General features: G+C 36.2%; 1 protein-coding gene across 3 annotated transcripts in view; it reads left to right on the forward strand.

The window, feature by feature from the left end:
* The window catches only part of LOC145993732 (uncharacterized), a 56,212-nt gene that overhangs the window by 22,196 nt on the left and 8,128 nt on the right, over positions 1-25,888 (forward strand). The window contains exon 3 of one of the 3 annotated variants that reach the window (XR_014442287.1): positions 15,914-16,044. The exons of 1 other annotated variant lie outside the window; for it this stretch is intronic. Coding sequence is in view for 1 of the 2 variants with exons in the window: in XM_083129476.1 (XP_082985602.1) it covers positions 22,688-23,905 (1,218 nt within the window). In the remaining variant the exon portion in view is untranslated. Of the gene's footprint in view, positions 1-15,913; positions 16,045-22,140; positions 25,052-25,888 lie in introns of those variants that run through there. One more of the 3 variants, XM_083129476.1, reaches the window with a different exon arrangement.

A 25,888-nucleotide genomic window follows, 5' to 3' on the forward strand; every position in this document is an offset into this window, starting at 1 on the left:
AAGTTTTTTTTTTTCTTCTTTGATGTTTTTTAGAACCATTCTGTCTATATTTGGCTTTTGTTTATAAAAAGTGAGTTGCGTAAATATTTATATGGAAGTTTACATTTTAAAACTGGATTCACAAAACTATACACGACAGTCTGATCTCGTCGGTCTAGAAAACGAAAGGAAATGTCGTCGATGGCACTCACTGAACACGCAGTGATAAGTTCTTGATCCTCAAAGGGATGCCCTGCACTGAAATTCACAAGCTTTCAGCCCGATCACTGATTGAATCTCGGCCTTGCCAGACACTTTTCTCATTTTTCAAGGGAATCAGCTTCTACGAAACTTGGCTATAGTATAAAACTGAATCGGAAACATAGAAACTATACGTAAGCGTGAATTCCAGCATCTGGAATCCCCCTTTTCTTTCAAAATTAAGCCCGAATCACACAGAACTGGATTTCCAATGGGAATGCCCTAGTTGGCGCTGGACTGGCTACCCATTTGCTTCTTTTCGCCTCACACGTAACTCGTTAGCGTAACATGGCGCAGAGCAGACAATCTACAATTTGCAGAATGTTGTAGGAGAGTTACTGCTTTGTGAATATTAGCTTGAAAATAATATGGTAATGATTGCGTACCGAACAAGCTTTTTAATGAACTCTGGTATGCGTATTCATACATGAGATTCGCAGGTTTCATTCACAAAAAGAAAAAAAAATCAAACATTTAATACACTTGGATTTTCATTTTCGGCTAATCATATTTGTCACCTAGTACTGCATAAGTAGCTAATGTACTGAACACGGATGCACTGCACGTGCAAAAACTTCTATCATAGCTCCGCTGATAATAGAGAACAAGAATTATAACATTTCCACACATCGAACAAAGTAACCGATCCGACGTCCACATACAGAAAATCAGTCTTTTTCTTCTAATAAAAGGTAAAAAAAAAGGTAAAGTGTTCCCCTGTGCATAGCACCACGCCATGAAGGCGTATAGGGGGTGTGGGGGTAACAACCGACCAAAATTAAATACATTGTGAATAAGTTTGTTTTGCGAACCCCGATGTAAAATTGTTAACAAATCATTTTATAAATCATATTTACCAGACAATGTAACTGAAACCGTGCTTTTGTTCCAAAGGTTCGATTCGATCGGTAAGCGCGTGAATTCCAGTCTGGTATCCCTTGACACAACGAACGTTCGAGTCCTTATCATTACGTATCACGTTGTCAGTGAATCGTGTACTTTCGTCGATGTTTTCTTTCGACATCAGATTGTTGTGTTGAAAATAAGTTCTAGCTGTTTCGTGAACCTACTTGTAAAATTGTTACAAACCATTCACATAAATATTTACCAAAAAATGTACTGGAATCGAGCTTTTTCTGAACGAAAGCCAGATATAGGAAGAACGGTCGTAAAAATTTTAAAAAAAAAATGTTCCGAGGGTGGGATTCGATCTGTGAACGTGCCGTGCGCGCATCTGCCAATCCAATTTCCAAGGCTTACGTCAGGGTTGATGTAGATAGCCGGAGTTGCCCGAAGCAAACCTCGGCGACACGAGGCTGGAGTCCCCGAGCAAAGTCGCTGTGGGTGGGTAGAGTCCTTATAACAGTGTTCGAACCTGGTGCTAAAGTGATTTCCGTCAGTAGCTGAAACGCCAATCACAAATGTTTAGATACGAGCGAGCACTACTGCTAATATAACCTTGATGATAATAATAAATATCAGTGTTGTCGATCACGTGGTCTCGGGTTTGAATCCCGGACGTCCTCTCACCCCAAAGCGGAATGTGTTCGAATCGAGGATAAAGTATCGCCGAAAAGGTCAGAATTTTACCGAATAAAGAAGGAAATAGGCTCGAAATCGGATCAACAGGAGTGCAACAATAAAAGGAAATGTGACATTGTTGCGAGAAAATGAACGATAAAGACAAGAAATGTGATCAATGGGAGGGGAAAACTTTGCAGGAATGCTCAGATTTGCTGTTTCTGGTTTCGGTACTCTTCAAGTTGGTTTGTTGCCATTGCGGCCTGGTCATATTTTAGCATATTCAATTCTGTGTTAAACAATTATTTTTTTTTAGTTCCTCATGAACTGGCTCACAGTGACAGCCGACAGGTTCCATGGTTCAACGGACATCGCTGTTTACGGTGTTGCCATTTTAATTGACATCTTTACTCCGTGGAATAAAAGTTTTGCAATATGAATTGACCAAGATCATATTTGTAGGACTACCCAATGCTAAGAAAAAGTTTTATTGTACACGCAGATGTACTAGAAATTTTCAACAAAAAATGCAGGCTTGACCAGGACTCGAACCTGGGTCTCTGGAATACCGTGCCATTGATACGGTAGGCCAAAGACGCAGGTTCAAGTCCTGGTCGAGCCTACATTTTTTCGCTGAAAATTTCTACGTAAGAAAAAGTTTTTCCGCAAAATTGATAAGAACCGGTTTTTGACAAATTTTAAATCTGAAAATTAGCAATTGTGTTTAAAACTTTTCTGCCTGCACCATACTAAAATTTTACAGGAATAATTTATGCAATAATAGCAATTGGCTTTCTAGCATTTATGTATGGGCACATCACAAATTAATAAAGTATGATAGGGAAAAACAACCCAAACAAATAAAGATAAAAATAAACTTCACGATCGGACCAAAAGTTTATTATTTATAGAATTTCAAAGAGAGCGCTCGTTTGTAAAACTAAAATAAAAAGGCCACACTTTTTGTTCTCACAACGATAAAAAATGGAAGTCGTACTAGAAAAAGAAATGTTAATATAGATTATCGCAGAATTGAATAAGCTGAAATTTGATGTGACTAGTTAATATGTAGGTCTACTGGCTAATTTTTAATCCAGGTTCTCATTTACATCTTGAACGAATAGCACCGACAGAAATTTATTATTATTTCTAAATTCCCGGCCCGCCCACCGGCAGGAGGCGCATTTATAATAATTAACGCAACAAAGGATGAACACACAAAATAAAATGGATGTCCAATGTCGCAGCAGGAACTGCGTTCTAAGCCCTGTGTATGAATAAATTTGGTATTTTTCATACACACGAAAATACTAGTAAGTTTATGAACAAGACGTCACGCGTTCGACACTTGGCGGAGGCTCATTGCACAGTGATTCTTATCCCACTTTAAACTGTAGGTCAAGTTCCGATTAGCCTATCTGTGCATGAAGTGAACAAAAAAAAAAAATCAAACAATCCTACATTAGAGTTCTTTATACGGGCGGGAATATTGCGGGGAAAGGGACATTTTGCTCTTAGATTGTGGCAACACTGTGCACAGCTGACTGTCAGACACAACGCTGTCATGTGAGTTGGTTTCTCCTTGGCGCTGTAACGAAAGCTGGCCTAAGACTAACAAGAACCCATGGCCGAATCCAACTGGAGCCAAAGCAACATGTTGAACCTGTTATGTGTAGATTAGAAGTGCAGCATAGGAATAATTAAGGTATTTATAGTTTTGACTAGAGTTTGTGCCACAGATTAATAAGATCGCTTACTTCCTATCTCTCCTTTGTAATCTGTGCGTATACCAAACCGGACATGTGGAGCCACCCTACGGCTGTTTCGAAACGTAAAGCGTTGTCATAGGAACCTCTCCGCCAATCATATCTTACTCTTGGCAGTGACAGTTGAATGCGTCTCAGCGCAATGATCCGCTCACCCCACCCTTCCATTCCTGCTTTTATTTTCTGCTAATAATTCGGGATTAATTATTTTATATAAGTGCATAAAAATGTTCTACCAGGATAAATGCCATTGTTCAGTTAATGCACGTTACGTTTGAATGATTTCTACATCTAAGTTACGAGATATACAGAATAAGTAGCCCAGAAGCACAACATACGAAAATAATTTCAAGTTCCTGAAATTCCAGCACGTAAATCATTCAGTTGTGCATGAAAAATGGTCCGTGTATTATCTGTGGTAATAAGTATTTTTGTCGTATTCTCCCTATTATGCGTTGCTTTTCTGACATTTTGGGCAAATCGCGATTTTATCTTGTGTAAACTCTACGGCGATTACTTTGTTCGTAGATCAATGCGTTTTACCCCTCCCTCGTCGTTGTTTATTTAGCGTCGCATTTTTCCAATTTTAGGCTAATCGCGACGATGCTATGAAAAATTGATGACACAAGGAAAGCTCTAACAGGGATTCGAACCCAGGACCCCTGCATTAACCGAACAATGGTATTTATCCTTGTAGAACATTTTTATGCACTTATATAAAATAAATACTACGACCTTACGAGATATGTCCCGAATTATTAGCAGAAAATAAAAGCAGGAATGGAAGGGTGGGGTGAGCGGATCATTGCGCTACCCAAAGTGTTCTAAAGGGCGCTCGAGCCATGTTGCAACATTTCCCAAATTGTCTCTTTCTCTTCATAACAATTGCTGCACAGTTTAACGTGGGTGGCAATCTGCAGGATACAGCACACTTAATACCAGCAACTGTTTCTGATGCCGTCACTGTAATTTTCTCCCTTGTGTAGGCCTACCATATTCAATCGCAAGATGTAGACACTTCTGATTTACCAACGTAGAAAATTCCATTCATCTGTCTATGGCCTCATAAAACGAAAGACATGTATAATGGACGAACGCACTGAGTCCATTATATCATACACATTAGCAATTTCGCCAGTTAGTCAGAAAGAATATGAAAGTGCTACAAAACAGTTAAAAGGCAAACGATCTAGCGGCCCAGATGAAATACCACCTTACATTTTGAAAGGATGCTCTGAGGTATTGATGTATCCTCTACTTAGAATTTATAACTTAATAATGAAAACACAAATGTTCCCTGATATCTGGAAGGAAACGCGTGTATGCCCCATCTTAAAATCTGGTGAAAGTTCAAAAATAGAAAATTACAGGCCCATATCGATTCTCTGTGCACCGGCGAAAGTATTCGAGTCTATCCTATACAATCGCATATTTAATCATGTAAAATGTTTCTTAAGTGACAATCAACATGGTTTCTTTCCAAGTAGATCAACGCAAACAAATCTGATAAATTTTGTCCAAGATATACATGATGCGTTCCACGAGACACTTAGTGTACATGCAATATATATAGATTTCGCAAAAGCTTTTGACAGAATTAATCATAATATTCTTCTAAGAAAACTTGCAAGTTTTGGATTCTCAACACAATATGTAAATCTTTTCAAATCTTACATTATTAATCGAAAACAATATGTAACTTATAAACAAGCGAAGTCTTTTGTTTATGATGTTAAATCTGGGGTTCCACAAGGTTCAAATCTGGGTCCTCTATTCTTTGCAATTTATATTAATGATTTACCAGGTACAATCAAATTTTCAAAGTGTTTAGTGTACGCAGATGATGTTAAAATATATAGAGAAATTAGGGATATTACGGATACTAGGAAATTACAGACTGATATAAACATGGTTCATAGGTGGAGTGTAGAGAATGATATCAAGTTTAATATTAAGAAATGTTCATACATGATATTTACTAGAGCACGAAATAATGTGCGAAATGATAAGTATGTTATTAACGGCGAATTTGTAAAAAGAGTGTATTCAATCAAAGACCTAGGAGTAATTTCTGAGCATATTTCTTGCATTACCCAGAATGCCTACAGGAATCTTGGATTTCTAATAAGAAATGCTAAAAGTTTAAATGATATATGCTCTTTGTGTATGCTCTACAAATGTTTAGTTAGAAGCAAATTAGAATATGCTTGTTCCGTATGGGCGCCAAACTGTGAGTCCCAGAAAAATATGATTGAACGTATACAGAAGAAATTTCTCAGATTTTTATATTATAAGAAGTATCGAATATCGCCAATAATTCTTAAAATACCATACAATGATTTATTAAATGAATTTGATTTTGTAAGCCTGTCAAATAGACGTGAAATTTCTCAACAAATGTTTCTGTATAAAATAATAAATGGACATATTTATAGTAGTTCTATACTAGAGAGAATATGGTTTAATGTAAGACAGGGTCATTTACGTAATAGACGTTTACTCTCATACAAAATCCCAAGAACAGAAATGTATAAAGGTTCACCAATACAAAAAATGACACTTCAATATAACAAGATCTCAAATCATTTGGTGGACTTAGATTTCGGCATGACACGAACCAAATTTATGAATATGTTAAAGGGGTATCTCTCTTAATAATGTATTTATTATGAGAATTGGATTTGTCATATTGAAGTTTGTTGTAATGATATATTGTACCAGTGTTTGTGATACTTGTTTTGTGTAATTCAGATGAAATGTGTAAATATATGATAATTTCTGTTGTCACAGTTAAGCAGTAAACCTGATCTGTCACCAAGATGTCTATATATATATATATATATATATATATATATATATATATATATATATATATATATTATGTATTATCTGTCTATGTTTGTGAATATGTGTGTGTGTAAACGAGGAAGGAGGGAGAATGTGTACGTGTGTACATACAAGTTGTAAATGAAAATGTAATATTTTGATATTACCTTTCTGTAATTGGAGATTTGTCTCTGTTGAAGGGAAATAAATAAAATAAATAAAAAAAAAAAATGCATCCACTTTCTCTGCAGTTGATATCAATGGAGTACCCTGAGAGGGGGGGGATTTGATGCTGAAAATGCCAGGAAAACAAAAGACAGGATTCGAAGGTTTTGTCTCAGGAAATAAGAATAAATCATAAAACGTATTATTAAAAACTACTGATGGAACATTAACGCTATTCATCTAACGAAACCATTACAAATCGACTGGCGGCTTGTAGGTATGAAATATACTGGAATAAAAGATATATACATATAGTCAATCAGTACTTGTTTTCCAAACTTAACCACCATCCTAAGAAAATTGGGGACCTACAAGTGAGTAGCGTAACCCAGTCTGGGAAATCTCCTATAACAGCTGAGGGTTCAATGTGCTGACCCTACGTCACCCCATTACTGGTTGAAGATCTCCACACCTCTAGGTAGGGTTGTGGGAGGCAGACTGGCAGTCAGTTTATAGGCCAAGGACCTTCCAGGGCTGTAGAGCAGTGAATCTCAACCTTTTTCAGTCGGGGACCCACCTTGAAGGATATTACACTTCATGGGACCCATAAGATGGGAACAAGCGGAATTACTTTGTAGAGGTGTGCACCTAGTCTATAATCATATATTTGCTCTTTTACAACAACACGGCCTGAATTTAAATTGTTAAAACAATATATCTAAGTAATTTAAGATAATAGGTTTTTAAGACCCAGATAAGAAAGTTTCGAACCCAACTTCCCGACCCACCAAATGTCCCCTCAGGACCCAGGAGTTGGTCGCACCCTATAGGTTGAGAAACTATTTTGTAGAACCATGGGTTATGTTATGCTGTAGATGAAAGTAAATATTTTACGCTACAGTTAATTTCTATCACAACTTACATTCAGTGTTCTGTAGATGAAATAGTATTTTGGACAATACGACATAGAAACTAGTTCAGTGCCATCTGCCATGAGAGAATAGAAAAAAATAATAGTTATGAGTCACACAACTCATTGGGGAAGTTATCAAACATAATAATTTCTGGAATAAAATTGTAATTGTTTTAATTCTATCAGTCTATTTCTCTGTAAAGACTACTATGATGGTGATAATGAATAGTTATGGGAAAATAGAGCAAGAAAAGGTCACACCTTACACAAGTTAACCTAGAATGCCTATATAGCAACCACCCCATCTCGAAGTTGTACCTATATGGAGACGCATAGTGGTTCAGATCCCACTTTAAACTATAGTTCCAGTCCCGATTGCCCTTACTGTGAATAAAGTTGACTTAAAACACCAAATCAATCAATCAATCGAAGTTGTATGAAATTTCACTTTTCTGGTTTGCATGAGAGTAATTTCAACCCATTTCTAAAAACGTGTGAATGTTTGTAAGATATATTATTAACTAATCACTGCATGCTTATTCATTTTAGTATTTGTCAAAAATCCCTAATTTTTAATCTAGAATGGGAGTAGGAGTATGTCATACAAGCGAGTTTTGTTTGAAATTACTTACTGGAGCCACTCTACATATTGACTACACTTTCATGATATGGCATTACATATTTCATAGTTACACAAAGATCTGGACTCGAAATATGAATGTCTTAGAATAAAAAACAAAGCAGTCATTGAGTATGTAGGATCAAGCTAGATAAGCACACTCCCACCCCCCCCCCACTCCTAAAAACACACACAATGGAATTAAAAATACCCCACTGTAAGATCTTATCCTGCACAGATATGTATTTTATATATTCATATACTTAATACAGTACTGAAGATGATACAATCCATGCATTCAGAATAAATATTGCACATGAATTTTTTAAAGCTAATTAAAAACAAAAGAAATGTGCAAATTTCCAGCTGATGACAAAGAAACCAACAGTATTTTTTGCAATTTAGAGAGATTTCACACCAAAGTGACATGTGACATATGCCACTTGGAAATGAACAAATGAACAGCAACATTTCACTCATAGTGGATGCCATATTGACAAAATCCCTGCTACTTCTAAATAATGTCACACATGTTTCTAGTCAGTCTAAAAGAAAGTGAACATAAAGAGTTAATAAATAATCATTCTTTCAAGCTTCACACTATCAGGTCGATCATTGGTGCATGTTTCTCATATCATCCCTTCCATCAAGAAGTAAATTCAACTTGGCCTCGTATTGAACATAGGTGTCTCACTCATGATGATCTGCTGCAAGGGCTAGACCATCCAATGTGTCATGTCTAAATGTTAAGTGATTGGCTTATTCCTACCTAATGTGTAGATTATACTTTCCTCAAACTTTTGATCTTACCAATTATTGACCAGGTTGGGAGATAATGAAAGCACTTTAAGAAATGTCATTACCTTTTTGAGAAGAGCTGGGCTCTTATACTGTCTCTGAGGAAGTTCGTAGTTTTGTGTATATCCTTTGCAAGTCTTTATAACATTTCACTTTCAACCTTTCTCAAGGGGCTCTTCACACCCATTTTTTAACTCAGGTATGGGTTCGATACCCGGTGGAGACCCATAGTGTTTCGGATCCCACTTTAAACGGTAGTTTCAACCAAATTAGCCTTTCTGTGCATAAAGTAGACCTAAAAGAACAGTTCAAACTCAAGTAAGGATATTAGATAAGAGGATTCTTCCTCACATACATTGAATGGCCCAAATGGTCATTATGCCTACAAGTCCCAAAATTTATTTCAAGCATCTTACTTCCAATTACACATATATATTATATTGTTAGCATTAAACATATGGAATATAAAGTAAAATACTATAAGAAATCCTTAAAACCCTACATCAAATAATTTCCACTGTATTGAATATTATCATAATATTGTTAATGAAATTCCATTAGACAAACCATTGTGTCATACTGATAGGTTTCTTGGTCGGACACTCACTATGGTGACATGTTATACTTCACCAAGAATGAATTTACATGTTGAAATACTCCAGAAGAAGAGAACAGTTTCAGAGTAAGTACATTACTCTTAATGATTTAATACTCATACTGTGGAAATGTAAAACATTATATTCTATTGCTAATAACAAATGTAAGGGAAAATAAACAAACACGTTGTTATTCAGGTATATATATATTTATTGAATCACTAGTAATTAATATATTTTGCATAAGGTATGATAATCTCTTTGAGGTCCTACAGACTTTCACTGGAATAAAAGTTATTGAAATTATTAAAGCATCATTAACACACTCAACAAACATTTGCATAGTAGGTTCACATATGTACAGTCTCAAACAGAAAAATATGTGCATTTTATTTCCTTTAATCAAACTTTTCAAATATTTTACAGGACTGTTTAGCTGAAAATCATATCTTTTTCATCCATCCTGCTTGGAATATTTAGTGAAACATTAAATACATTTGTTTCTAACATCCTCAAGCAATGTATCGTGTTGTTAGGTGTTATGTACTTTAAGCAAAATTTATCTCTAAAGCATATATTTTTTTAATGCAGAAAAGGGAAAATACAATTTCTTATGCATGAGCCACATAACTGATGACAATGTTATTCCACAAGAAATGCAATATACTTACTTGGTTCTACATCTGGGTATGCATCATGCACTAACTTATTTCTATTAGAATTCATAAACATTTTCTCTGAAAAATTGTCTCCACAAACTCTGTAACTTTTGTATGTTTTGTGCCTCAAGTCCTTTCGCCATATTTTCTCCAACTATATCTCAGCTCTACGAGAAAAATAATTTTAGAAACATATAACTATGCAAGACAAAGCATTCTGCATTTTATGTCACTCAAAAAAGATAAATTCCAAGATGCAAGAGTTGTTAGTGAGCTAAGGTCAAAGCGTGTCAACACAAAGAAAAGTTACTGAAAATGAATATGCATTAGATCACTATCTGTATCTGTTGAATAAAGTAGTGTCAAATGTATAAGGGTCCATTCTATGATAGCTCCTTCAACAATTGCGCAAAATCTTATGAGCTTGTCACCATTCAATTGATTTATTTTTACTCAATTTTCACATTATTTCTCATCGTAACTACTTCTTATGGCACCATACAGTGTGTGGTAATGCAAATAAAAAAATATTATAGATATTGCACTAAACTTCCTAACATATGAAGCAAAGTTTTACCACATTATCTTTTAGAAAGAGTCCCTGAAGCTTACTGCCTAACCTACAACTGGCTAACAACGCCATTTTTCTCATTGAATGTATCATGGAATCTACTCCCGGGAGTGCTTTCAAGAAAAATGTTATGACACAACATATTTCTGAAGAAGAAGATCCCAGGACAGAAAATATGTCAACAAATCAAAATCACCCATACCATCTAGTAGATCAAAGCCCATGACCAACAACAAGAGCTATTACAGCAATAATATTAACTACAGGCATAATTAGATGATTCCATCAACAAAATATATTATTATTAATAATAGGAGTAATATCCATAATTCTGTAGGGTTGGATTAAAGCACATAGATTAAAATGCGATTTGAAACACAAAATCTTCCTCCCGTGGCACCAGTGAGAAAGGATTTTTCTTTACAGTAACACATGTGTAAATGTTCGTAAAATATTTTGCATATATTGCACATGTAAGTTAGTTACACTCATTTCGTTTCCAAAACTAGTGATTACTTATGATTTGGTTCAATGTATGCTTTCGTAGTTAGGTTAGGCAGGCCAGGTTTGGTTCTCTTAGCATTATAAATAAATTCCCTAAATTCATTTTACTAAGGTTCCGATTTACTTCTACATTAATTCCCACTAGTCTACGATACTTACAGTCCCTTGTCAATTGAAAATACATTGTCCTTGGGAAGCTTGCGTAAGGTAATTTTTAAGTTGTTTTTTCAACATAAATATTTTTTTTAAAAAAAATCCAAAGAGTGCTAATTACTTTAAGAAAGGTTCAAATTTCGTGTGACAATGATTGCTAAAATTCTACGATAATAGTCTTCCTGCTAAGAGAATTTTTAAAAAAATCGTAGAACGATAGGAACCGTTACCTTAGGTTTCATTGCTTTAATATTTACACGCTTTTTTTCATCTCCTGTACATGTTGACAAAGTTTTAAATGCTAGAAGAAATAAACTTCATGCAGAAGCGAATAGGAGCGCGATAACTTGCAACTTTCTGCATTATAACATGCACAAATGAGCTTTTCCGAACTTCAAACAAACTTCAAGTCATTCCTACTAATCTCGTTGGCTTGCTATCCTCCTGTGTAACTTATAAATAACATTAAGTTACAAAATCGAGCCTTTAATCTTTCAGACGTTATTTTTAACACATGTCCTTTTACTTAAATGAAGCAAAATACAGAATATGAAGACATGCTAGGAATTATTCTCCGTGGAAACTAACTTTATAGAAATTATTTTTACATAAAGAGCGAACAGAACTCATAAATAACTAACCTTTCAGGATATGACAGAACACGAACACAGCTCTGGATTCCTCTTCTGACAGTTTTTACAATAAAAATCTGCACAATAAGCCATTGTTTTTATTTTTTGTTCTTCTACATCCTTCTTAAAATAGTTAGTGTACGTCCATGACAGATCATATGGAACGATGTTACGTCATGTAGAACTAGTGACTTTAAAAATACGATTTTTTTTTATACATGTTTAAGAAGGGAAAGGCATTTAATAAAATACAAAATCACGTACAAGTGATCATCATTGATTAATAGATACATAAACTAAATTTTTAATGAGAAAATTAGGATTTAGCATCGATGGTGGTGCCGCCTTGTAGCTGGTTAATTCATGCACGAACAAATGAATTCCGAAATTAACCTTATTCCGATTTTTGCACCAGTGCGGGAGGCCTGTTTGTGCTTCCTGGGCAAATCATTATCTGTTCAATTAAAATTGTGATGTATTTGATTGATGATTTTCCTCGCAAAAACTGCGCAACAGAACACGTGTTTTTCTATTTGTCAGATCTGAAATTTTTACTTCGCCCAGACCTCATGAACAGTGCAGATAACATTGATATACAGATCACTAGCGGTAAATATGCGATATCGCCCGAACGTATTTCTTCAAATTTACAGGAGAAACTACTTACTGAAATCAGTTTCTGTAGCATTGTCGAAGTTCTTCGAGGTATTTTTATGGGGGCCGTTGACCCACTGTACCCCCTCGAGAATTACGTTGATTTTTTTTAATCGAAAAATTTTGATGTTTTACGCAATATAAAGTTGGTTCCAGTGTGCAGAAAACAGAAATGACAGATATTTGATCCGAAAGTATGACCAAGTAAAACCCTGCTATATTGGATTACTTTCGCTGCTTATTATTAGTAAAATCCGGTTGCATGCACACTCAAATAGCGAAAGAACATGTGCAAAGGTAACACCATCGAACTTAGCAATTTTCAACGTTTAGTCTCTTGTCAACAGAAAATTCATAGTCCATGGGAAGCGTGCATGTTTGCCTAAGGTAATTTTAACACTTGAACCGCAGAAGCGTTCATTTTGACCGCTGTTGAATTTCAAGTTGCTGTTAAGATGTTCTCTTTGAATTATCTGAAATTCCTTGACTTTTGTTCTTTTTACGTTGAGAATATATTTTTGATTTATAAATTTAAAAGAAAAACAAATATGTAGTTATTCATCGAAATACCTCCAACTGCGGGAGCAGTCAAAATGACCACTGTGCATTACCCTCCATTTTTTATGCAGTCCTCCTTTCGGGAGATGTATTACAAAATTCGCCTTCCAAGCTACTGCCACCTGGTGTGTCATTTATTAGATTTATCACTAGGTGGCAACAGTTTACAGGTGAATGTTCAATCTCTTTGTTTGAGCCGAATAGGGAGTTGCGAAACTTTACAAGCACTGTCTTTGTTTGTCGTCTGTTCTTGATATTTGTTTCTCGCACACTAAAACAAGACATTGAATCGAACCATTCGTCAGAAGATGAAGAAAACGAAGCAGCACCTGTTTCTACTGTTCAACGGGGAGCAAAAAGAAAAACCACAGTGTCTCCAGGTGAGTCTCCTTTTCTATCTGGAATGAAATACAGTGCTAAAGATGGAAGTGAATGGACTGTAATTGATGCCGATGTAAATGTTCCTGGTAGGCAACCAGCACATAATGTTTTACAAGAAAAGCCTGGCCCGTCAGGATTTGCTAAATGAAATATCCTTGAAGGAAAGCTTTCAAGTGCATGGCGTCTTTTTGTGAATGAGAGGATGCTTCGTCACATAAAATCCTGCACTGAAGAAGCTCATAGTCAAACTGGAGGAAATGACTCGTCTGTTACATACAGGAACTTGATTCATTTATCGCAATTTTGTATGCTCGTGGAACACATTGTGCGAAAAGTCTTGAATTAGACAGTTTGTGGGACAGTAGCTACCTGGGCACCACCATTTTTTCATGAAACCATGGCTAAGGACAGATTTCGTGAAATAATGCAATATCTGCACTTTGATCATAAAACAACAAGGTCTGAACGCATAAAAGTGACAAGTTTGCGAATGTGTTTGAAATATGAAATTGTTTCATTGTAAATTGTGGCAGAAATTACATACCAGGAGCATACATCACTGTAGATGAACAACTATTAGGTGTAAATTTGTGCAATACATGGCAAATAAATCAGACAAGTTCGGCATTAAATTCTGGCTTGCAGTTGATGTCGACAGTAAGTACCTGATAAATGGTTTCCCTTATTTGGGTAAAAATAAAGATCAGCCTGTTGCAGAATATGTTGTACTTCGCTTGATGGAACCCTTTGTTGGAAAAGGAAGAAATGTCAAACAGATAATTTCTTTATGTCAAGAAAGTGCCTCAGCAGGTAAAATCATCTTGTCTAGAACAGTATTCTACAGTTCTTCTGAGTAGTGCTGACAGCACACTCGCTGTGTACCAAGGAAAAAGAAACAAAAACGTACTAATTCTCAGTTCCATGCATTGAAACATGTATTGGTGGTGGTGTAAAGAAACTCCCTGAAACTGTCAGCTTTTACAAGAGCACAGAGTTTGGTGTAGATGAAGTCGATCAGATGGCTTGTAAATTTTCCGTAAAAGCAGCATCGCGAAGATGGCCAGTTCATGTATTCTACAACATTTTGGGCCTACCTGATCTCAATGCGTATATGTTGGGTAAGAATTAAGAATATAGAGAATGTCTCGAATTTCGTTAATATTTGGTATAGTAAATAATTTTGGCCTTCTAATCACGAATCTGTTGTTAAAATGCGGGGGTCACGTCTAGAAATTGTGCACTTTCTGTTCACAAAAAGTGGCACACTCGTTTGAGTTGAAGTCCAGCTTCGTGGCCGGAAGTAAGTGTTCGGAAGAAAGCAGCAGTGTTGCTTACTATCAATCAATTTAACCATATGCAGGGAATTTTGGGTGTCTCAGACTCAAAGAAAAGGGCTAACGGAAAGATTTGTCACAGCCAGGGGGGCACATGAGAGGAGGTACCCCCGCATCAGTCATTCAGGCTATTAAAAATAAGTCAATGGTTGTCCTGATTTCGGGAATTTTGCGTAATTACAATTTCGAACTTTGGACCTCTGCCCCCACTTCCCTCCTGGACCTTAGTTGTCGCAAATTGCTTAAATTGTTGCTTTTTGCTCATTCTTACTTTTAGAATTTAAATATTGTAAGAAAAATGCAGTACTTTAGAAGTTAGAGCCCTTTATGTTCAATTTATCCCTAAAGATTTCTGCAAACTGCACTTGTAAATAATAGTAGCAATTGATGTATTGTTTTGTAATTCATATGTCAGGCCTTTATTTGTGTACTAAAGAACTGAAATATCGTGTGTAGTTTTTAAGAAATGTCATGTTAATTGCTGTTGCACACGGCTGGTTTTCAGATCAATCATCTGCCCTCCAGACGTTAATAAATTAAAAATAAAAGGCACACATAATGACGAGAAGGATCACAATGTTGTAACTTTAGTATTTGTGATAAAAGAAAAGCTTGATTTTTGGAGATTTCACACAACCAGGGGAAGAATATTATTGAACACACATGTTTTTAATTTAGTTCCATTGTTTTTTGGAAATATGTGGGGCAACGAAGTATGCATGCATGTTTTGAACAAGGTCATTAATGAGTCAACTTGTAAAGGACAGCTGCATCACTTATGATGCATGAGGCATGGATCTTTCACACACACACACAATACCTTGGGACTAAGGAGCCTAACATGTAATGATTAACAAAAAATTGGAAGATTGTGCTGATTTTGGGTTTAGACCATATTGAGTATTTACAGGCTGGCGACAGACAGGGAAAAGTCAAGGAATTTTAGTCTTGATTGAAATTTTATTGTCATTGTCACTTCTACCCTGAAGATGAGAGTGATGTTAGCGAATTTTATTTCCACAGCAACAGCATCGTGGGGAAAGTTCAGCATGGGATTGGAATCATGAAGCAGTCTGCAGATGTCCCAACAAGGAGGAAGCTGTAGTGGAGAAATTGTACTGGTGGTGCCTGTGATGCAGTAAGACCTAAAGCATGTAAGTTGCCTTTAATGCATGTATATTACTTGAAATTGGGGATTCGAAGAAGCCAGTATGTCATACAAGGGTTTCCACTGGCCTGGCCACACATATACTGAATATGTATTTCAAAAAGAGAGAAAAAGTTCTGTGTAATTCTGTTTTATAAGTAAATTACTGCAGGTCGTGGCAAAATATAATTTAAAAATGTGTTAATTAAACCTTATTTGTACGTAATGCATTTATACGTAATTTGGTGTTTAGTACAAATTTTCACAAAATACAGTTGATTTGTTAGTAACCAAGCTACAACAATGTCACAGAAGTGACAATTTTCAGTTGCTACTGGTCGCCATGGAGATCATAAAGAAGACAAGTTACATGCTTGACGAGAAAGTTAAACTTTTATGTGGATTAGCATCCACTTCCCATGTAACTAAAACAGCTGCATTCGCTTGTACCACCCTTTACACAGCCATTAGTAAAAGGAATTTTATTTTAGGCTATTTTTTTATTGTGTAGTAAAACTAAAGTGGTAAATGCAATGTATTACTTTTAGATTTATTAGTTTACCAATTTATGAGAGAAATAACCTGTATTATGTATATCTTGTTCCTAATAATGATATGACATGGTTAATCTGATTTGTAAGTAATTCTCAGTTAACCATATTATTTTCTCCTCAACATGACTCAGGTTAAACTGTATTTATATAACATCTACAAGAGACATGGAAAGAAACATTATAATGTCTAAAAATGTGCTTGCACAACACTACATAATTGTGTTAAGTTCATGGATCAAAGTACACACACACATTTCTATTGTTAAAATAAAATGTTGTTACTAATTTTCTCACTATAATAAGGTGCCAGTATGGAGTACAGTTGTGTAATCCATGATGAAAGTTGTGTGAATTACTCACAAATTTAATAATATAAATATATTAATAACTTACGTTTTGCGAGTATTAAGAAAGGCATAGAAACCAGTATAACAATAGCAAGAGTGGAAAAGAAAAAGTTAAGAGGGGTGTAAAAATGGGGAAATCCCAACCGCTTTTGGAATTCCAAAAACTCGAAGAAATGATTCCCCTTCGACCTATCATTCCAATGTATAGCCACCCAGGTTACGGGCTTGCCAAAACCCTAGTTAAAAGAGTTGGGGAAAAGACAGAATTTACTATTAAGAACTCCATGGACGTCAAAGAAGAGATCGAAAAACTAGAAGTTAATAACTCCGATCGCGTTGTGAGCTTTGACGTCTTAAATTTATACCCCAGTGTTCCTAGAGAAAAAGCAGCTGACTCATTGCAAAGATGGTTAATAAGTAAGGGTAGAAATGTCTTCAAGGCATGGGAATATGTTAGATGGTTTAATCTGTGTTCGGGGTTTAACTATTTTTGGGGAAACTGGAGGATATACATTCAAAAAGAAGGACTAGCAATGGGGAACCCAGTCTCAGGAATTGTCTCGAGTATATTTATGCACTTAATCGAAAAGACAGCACTTAGCCTCCTAAACAGGGGAATTAAGTTCTACGGCAGATACATAGACGATATCCTTGTTATTGGGGAGGGGGAGGAGGTAGGGAAACTATTCGAAACCCTAGGGGAACAAGAGGAAAGGATAAAATTTACTAAAGAAGAGGGAAAGAAAATTCATACAGGGGTTCATCATAAGGCATTATTGGGAGATCTATATAGCAACAAAGAATCGGCCCATGCCAACAGGACAAAGAATAACGTATTTCAAAACTTCTTCCTGCAGGCTCACAGATTATGTAACAACCAAGCTGATTTGCGTAAAGAAATCGAATGGATAATGAGAATAGGAAAGAGGAACGGATACAGAGAGGAGGAGTTAAAGGGGAATTTAAGTAAAGCTAAGGTCACATATGGGAAAGAATTAGAAAGGAAATAAACAGAAGAAAGACAGAAAAGAAGAAGTAGTTAGAGATGAAGGGGGGGGGATTTAAATATATAGGCATTCCGTACTTTCCCGGAATATCGGAGAAAATCGAAAGACTTGTAAGAGGGTATGGCGTAAGGTGTGGGATGCGAGCTCCAAAAACTTTAGAAAAGCATTTCACGGGGTATAAGAAAGATAGAAATGAGGAAGGGATGAAGGGTGTGTATGGAATAGTTTGTCAATGTGGCAAGGAATATGTGGGCCAAACAGGAAGAAGCATGAATGTTCGGTGGGGAGAGCACGACAGTGATATAAGGGAGGGAGTTCCGAATATATCCTTGACGAAGGCTATGTAATCACCAAACAGAAAGTGCTTAGGGAAGAGGAAAAACCTATAAGAAGGAATGTATATGAAGGGTCGTATATATGTAAGGGAAGAGAGAATGAATTAAACAGGGATGATGGGAATATGGATGAGATGTGGGGGAAGATGTTCAAGAAGTGGGATGGGAAGGAATACGTAAAAATAGGATTTAACGTAATTCTGGAAGTAGCACGCCAAGCGCAAATGGAAGAGGAATTCTCGCTGAACTTGACGTGAAGTGGAATGGATTAGGAGTGGGGGGAAAATGGAGGGGAGGCACCCAGCCGTTCATGCTCTACGAGGACACTTTGGAGTATTGCATTTGCAGCACACGCGGGCCGTGGCTATTCACAGTTTTAAAAGTTTTAACATTCCATGGTAGTTTGACGTGCACATGTAATGTGTTTTAGATTTTTATTGTTTTTTAACCACACACCTTTTACCAATCCTATATCCTGTACCTATGGAGAGGTCGACATGGTAATGATTTATACATAACCTAAACGTGAGCAGCCTGAGGAAGGGAGCAGTTGCATCCTGAAACGTCGCAGGAGTACCTAGATACTCGCAAAACGCAAGTTATTAATATATTTATATAGTTGTGTAATGCCAGGAAAAAGAAAAAACACTGCTTGTGCCCCCTCTGTAACCTATGCGAAGTCTGCTAAGCTGAGTTCAAATCCTGGGTAGATTCAATTATTCTTTATTGTGGGGGTAAGGTTCAGCCTGTGGCTGTTCTGCCACCTGACCTCCCAATGGATACATGCCACATACTAATGACCAGGAAATGGATTTATGTGTAAGTGCATATTTATGAAGCTGAAATCAAATATATTTTGTGTTATCTTTGCACACCATGGCATGTAGACTCGAAAAATTCACTTTTTGTTTTCCATATTTCTATTGGGCTCATATTTTAGTTATTTTTACATATTAGTTCCATATTACAGAACAGAACAATGTCCCTGTGTTACCGAAAGAGTTGGGTGAATTTCTTGCAAATAACTGACAGTCTGAAATGACGTTAACACATTCAGGTCTGGCCTCCAGGGTTGCTACGCGAGTGGAAAACAGGGAAAAGTCAGGGAATTTTGCATATTTTCTGGAATTTACTCGCATTTTGGAGTTGCAGGAGAACCAGTTACAAAATGAACGAATGGTTCATTTCCACTTCCGAATTCGGTTCTTGTGATTCCAGTTCCCCCAAAAGATTCAGTTCAGAAACTTCTTCCTCTCGTCATCATGACTTCTAGTCTGTTACGTACAAAATTATGGTTCCTATGCATTTCAATTCTATATTTATTCACTCTTGGATTTAGGTTCTTGGATCCGTTCATTTTGCGACTCGTTCTTGTGAACCTGTTCAAGAACGGAATTTGGAGAGGCCTGAGATTTTTCTTTCGAGGACAAGATATTCAAGATGAAACCTACGCACCAGCCATCTTCAGAATTTCTTGCGGAGAAAAACACACCCGTTCGGAACCCGATCTCTTTTGATATGTGAAGCGGAGCAGGTTGGTGTTGGGATGGTTCATTGGTTTGAGATCTGCAATAACTGTATACTCAGGGTTGCTACGCGACTGGAAAACCGGGAAAACCGGGAAAAGTCAGGGAATTTGGTTGGTCAGGGAAAAGTCAGGGAAATGTCAGGGAATTTTGCAGATTTTCTGGAATTTACGCACATTTTGGAGAACCAGTTACAAAATGAACGGTTCATTTCCAACAAATGAACGGATCATTTCCACTTCCGAGTTAGGTACTTGTGATTCCACTCTCCCAAAAGATTCAGTTCAAAAACTTGTTCCTCTCGTTCTTATGATTTCCAGTCTGTTACGTACAAAATAATGGTTCCTTCGCATTTCGATTCTATATTTATTCACTCTTGGATTCGTTACGACCGTCCGTTCATTTTGCGACTCGTTCTTGTGAACCTGTTCAAGACCGGAATTTGGAGAGGCGTGCGATTTTTCCTTAGAGAACAAGCTACTCAAGATGAAACCTGCAGCACCTGACATCCTCAAAATTTCTTGAGGAAAAAATTTTGATTTAGCTTTGTGTGTGGTGAGCCGAATTTCCTTTCTGCAAGAACACACCCGTTCTCTTTTGATACGTGAAGCGGAGCAGGTTGGTTTTCGGACAGTTCATTGGTTTTGGATCTGCAATAACTGTATACTCCTTGAACCAAAGAGAATGTAATACTTTCTGCCTTGAAGAGCAGAATTTCACGTAACTGGCTGTGGTTGACGTCACACTGGGTGCGGACGTGGAGTAAAAACAAAGGGACTCACTACTTCGTTCCCCCCGTAAAGTTGTTCTGTGAATTTGAGTCCTTCGTTTGCGACCTGTTCAGAAGCAACCTAATCAACTAGTTCATTTGCTCGTTATAAACCTTACGTTGAACTAACGAAAGCAGGTAGGTAATACATTTAATTACCACTTTTTATACTAGGGTTTAGATAGAATATCAAAGTAAAAGTTGTAGTCCAGTTTTACTGATGGATAACTTAAGTAGGTTGACAATATGATCATAATTATCAGAAAGAGGTGAAGAAGTTATCGTGTATGATTTTATAGATCGTGGTCTTATTGTCGTTCATATTTTAGTACAACAAAAAAATAAATAATGTTAGAAAGATGATAATGCTATTATGTTTTTTTATTATTTATTATTATTATTAAAGTAGGGTTACAATTAAGCTTACATTTTTTTTACATTGATTCCGAACTACAAAACTAGTACAATTTTACGTACTGAAACGTTAACTTGACTTACCGGTTGATTTTACATAATAATTGTAAGTACATGAATAGTACAGAAAGCGATATACTATCGTAGAAAAGGCTGTTTATGTTTGGAGAAATGTTTGTTGTATGTAGGAATTGCATAGTAAATCTGTTAGAAAGTGGAAAGTTTCTCATTGTTTATGAAGATTGTACTTCATATGAAACCTGTCGTAGTTTTTACATCGCAGAGATGTGTTACACCCGAGAAATTAGTAATTTTATCCAGTATCAGTGACGTCATTATTTGAATATGCACGTGTTTTAGAACGAATTTATTTTTTAAAAACTGGTGCGAAATTAGCGTATTTTTTGCAAGTAGAATGAAATTATGTTGAAAAGTGGTGAAAATGGGCCCAAGTTCCTTTTGTTTTATTACGATTTCATCATGCTACAAATGCAACTTTTACATGTTTCAATTTCGATTTACTTCTGCTAAGACATACTGCAGAGTTTTAGCGATTACTTAAGATTTTGTTCAATATATGCTTTTGTAGTTAGGTTAGGAAGGTCAGGTTTGGGTGTCTTAGAATTAAAATGGAAGTCCCTGAATGCATCCGATACTTACTGTCGCTTGTCAACCGGCGAATGAATACCTTGTCCATGGGAAGCGTGTATGTTTGCGTAAGGTCATTTTGAAGTTTTTTTTCAACATAAATAACTTTTTCGAATGCAAACAGTGCTCATTATTTTAAGGAAGGTTCAAATTTCGTGTCACAATGATTGCCAAAATTCTATGATAATTAGTCTTCCTGTTAGGAAAATTTGGAAAACAAAATCATAAAGCAATTGGAACTGTTACCAAACATGGGTTGGGATGCGGGATTTTGGAGGAACCGTTGACCCACTGTACCCCTCTAGAATTATGTTAATTTTTTTGTAATAGACAGATTTTGATGTTTTATGTAATATAAGATTGGTTCCAGTGCGTGGAAAACTCAAACAATGGAGATATTTCGGTAAAAATATGATATTCCCCGGACACCTATAACTTCTTTGTTTTGTGAAATTTGGACATTTGTACTTAATTTGTACTTACCTATCTGCTTTGCGGAACATTCTTTAACGTGTATTCACATTTTGTTGATCAAAGTAATTGCAAATTTTTTTTAAAAAAAGTGTTTTTGTAACAGAAGAACGTACGTTTCCGCAAATGGTTTGTGGGGCTATGTGTCAATGGTTTGTGGGGCTATGCGAGAATAGTGTGTGGGGGCTACGCATATTTTTTTCGAAACCAATTTTTAACTATTGTAACCTATACATGACCCTACCTAACCTAACCTTACCGTAAATGGTTCGTGGGGCTATGTGTGAATGGTTGAATTTCCGCTATGAAACATTCCCACATGACACAAAACATCTTCCAGATGTTAGACAATGCTACAGGAACTTATTACCGTAAGTAGTTTCTTCTGTAAAAATGAAGAAATCTGTCCGGGGAACATCAGATTAGTACCGATATTTCATTCCAAAGTATGGCCCGTGCATATATTTTTTTAGGGTGTATGGTTGGTCACCGGCCCCATTCAAGTTCTGAATTTCCGAAATATGTACTATTTTCAATAAATTAAAAAAATTCCCTTCCATTTCATAGGTTTCCTTCAAAATGGCAAAAAGAACCTTATTTAATCCAAAATGGTTGACAGACAAGGACATATCATGTTGGGCTGAAGAAATGAAGAGTGATAAATTTTCAGTGTATTGTCGTGTGTGCAAGAAGCCAGTTTCGTTAAGTAATATGGGTAAACAAGCTCTCACCAGTCACATGAAAGGAACAAAGCACAGATCTGCTATGAAAAACAAAGTGTCGTCACTTGGTATTGTGGGGTATTTGAAGAATTTTGAAAAACATGGTACTGGAGTTGAGAAGGAGAAAGGTAAAGTGCAACAGGAAGGAAGAATAACAAACAATTTAGAAGAGCAACATGTTACAGCTCCTACCACTTCCCATGAGTTGGGAAGATCAACTTTTCATCATGAAGAATCCACTTTGAAAAAAACAAATATTGAAGGGATGGAAAAATTCCTAGTGAAGGATAATGTTACACGGGCAGAAATTTTGTGGTGTATAAATGCAGTTTGGACACACATGTCATTAACTGCTGCGGGAAATAGTGCATTGCTATTTAAAAGAATGTTTTGTGATAGCACCATTGCAAAGGAAATAAAACTTCAGCGAGCGAAGATAGCTTATGTCATTACTTATGGTTTGGGTCCATATTTTCAACGGGAGGTGGAGAAGGAAGTTTTAGAAAGTGAATGCTATGCAATTGCTTTTGATGAATCTCTTAACAAGATTTCCCATGAAGAGCAAATGGATTTCGTGGTACGATATTGGAGTTCATCTAAAATGGAAGTTGTATGTCGATATTTTGGATCAGCATTTTTGAAACATACCACATCAACAGATATCTTGGGTGCTTTCAACCAACAGTTAAGCTCCATATTGCACAAACGATTGATTCAAATATCTATGGATGGACCAAATGTGAACATGAAGTTTTTACGAGATTTTAAACAAAGTGTTGAAATTGATGAAAGCAGCCCGGTTTTAATTGACATAGGAAGTTGTGGTCTTCACACACTCAGCAATGCATTGAAAGGAGGAATAACAGCAACTAAGTGGTTGTTAGTAGAATTTCTAAGAGCATTGTACAACTTATTCAAATATGTTCCAGCACGCAGAGCCGATTACATTTACTACTCTGGATCATCAAAATTTCCAAAAAAATTTTTGTTCAGTAAGGTGGGTGGAAAATGTGAACGTTGTACAGCGTGCATTAGAAGTCCTTCCACATTTGAAAAAGTACATCCATGGTGTTAAAACAGCGAAGAAGGAACCCAGCTCTCATAGTTACAGGATTGTTGTAGCAGGAGTTGAGGATAAATTGTTGGGTGCAAAACTTGCATTTTTCCAAACTATTGCATCTCAGATTGAGCCTTTCTTGAAGGAATTTCAATCTGATCAACCAATGGCACCTTTTCTGTACACTGAACTTATTTCCATGCTAACAGTAATTATGAATAAATTTGTGAAGAAAGCAGTAATTGACAGTACAGTTTTAACAAAAATAAATTTGTGTGATGAACATAATATTGTTCCTGCTGATAAAGTGGACTTGGGTTACTCAGTACGAGCATTACTTCGCAATGTTGATTTTACAGCAGCCGAAATTCTCCAGTTCAGGCAAGAATGTTTATACTGTTTGAGGACACTTTGTTCTAAAATCATGGAAAAATCTCCTTTACGATATAAACTGACCAAAGGAATCTCTTTTTGTGACCCATTTGTCATATCGAAGTCACAAGCAACAAGTTTTTCACGTTTGAAGGTAACGTTGGAAACATTTGTTCAGAAGCGACAACTAACTGGAAATTCTGCTGATAAAATTGAACAAGACTTCAGACATATATGCTCTAAGCCAGCTGTTATTCAACTCTTGAATAGTTATTCCCGAAAAACCAATCGTCTTGATAAATTTTGGTATGATCTTATAACAACCCACAATGTAAGCTCGTGTGAAGTGATGAAGTTTTTACAAATGATTTTTATCTTATTTCATGGAAATGCATGTATACAGAGAGGGTTTTCTGTGAATAAGGAATGCGTAGTTGAAAATCAACACCATAGGTCACTGGTTGCTCAAAGACATGTTTGGGATAAAGTCCATGCATCTGGAGGCATTGAAAATCTCATTGTAGATAAAGGTATGGTTCATGCTGCAAGAAATGCACGTTCCAGATACATGGAAGCATTGGAACAGAAGAAGAAAGAAGATGAGGAAACTGTGAAAGCAAAGGAGAATAAAAAAAGGGCTGCAGATGCCATCAAGGAGTTGAGTGAAAGAAAAAAAAGACTTATTAAAGAAACCGAGAAGGAAATTTATATGCTGGATGAGGAGATCCTTGCAATAACTAGGAAAAATTAATTTTATGTGGTAGTCACATCTGCCAGTATTATTTATGAAAGGTAAGATTTCAATTTTTATAATCATTAAACTTATTACATATTTTCTAAAGGTACATGACACAATTTTCTGTTGTTTCTCATTTGTATTGATATAATAGAGGTTGTGTACAGGTTACATTGTATAGCTTTGATATGCCACATTTTTTTATTGATTTTTTTGCACCACCTTAATTGTAATGACTTAGTAAAAATGGGGAAGTACAATACTTATTTATTTTTCATTGAATAGCATTGTATTAATCACTTGGCAAATTTTCAGGTAATAACTGTGTATATTCATATTCATAATAGTTAACGTGCCTGCATATTTAATTGAAAAACATGAAGTTCAAAAGCAAAAATCATGATGACAAACTTGTCTGGAAAAATTTCATTTCTGGACTGGAAAACCTGGAAAAGTCAGGGAATTTCATAATCAAAAAATCGTAGCTACCCTGATACTCCTTGAACCAAAGACAATGTAATACTTTCTGCCTTGAAGATCAGAATTTCACGTAAACTGGTTGTGGTTGACTTCACACTGGGCGGGTGCGGATGCCTAGTAAAAACAAAGGGACTCACTACTTCGTTCCCCCCGTGAACCCGTTCTGTGAATTTGAGTTCTTCGTTTTGCGACTCGTTCAGAAGCAACCTGATCAACAAGTTCATTTGCTGCTCGTTGTCGTAGTTTTTACATTGCAGAGATATTACACCCGAGAAACTAGAGATTTTATGCAGTATCGGTGACGTCATTATTCGAATATACACGTGTTTTGTGCACGTAGAATGAATTTATTTTTTAAAAACTGGTGCGAAATAGAGGAATTAAACGTATGCTGGTCACACATCGTTATTAGG

The sequence above is a fragment of the Lepisma saccharinum genome, chromosome 10, assembly GCF_977018435.1.
Source record: "Lepisma saccharinum chromosome 10, izLepSacc3.1, whole genome shotgun sequence".
NCBI lineage: Eukaryota > Metazoa > Arthropoda > Insecta > Zygentoma > Lepismatidae > Lepisma > Lepisma saccharinum.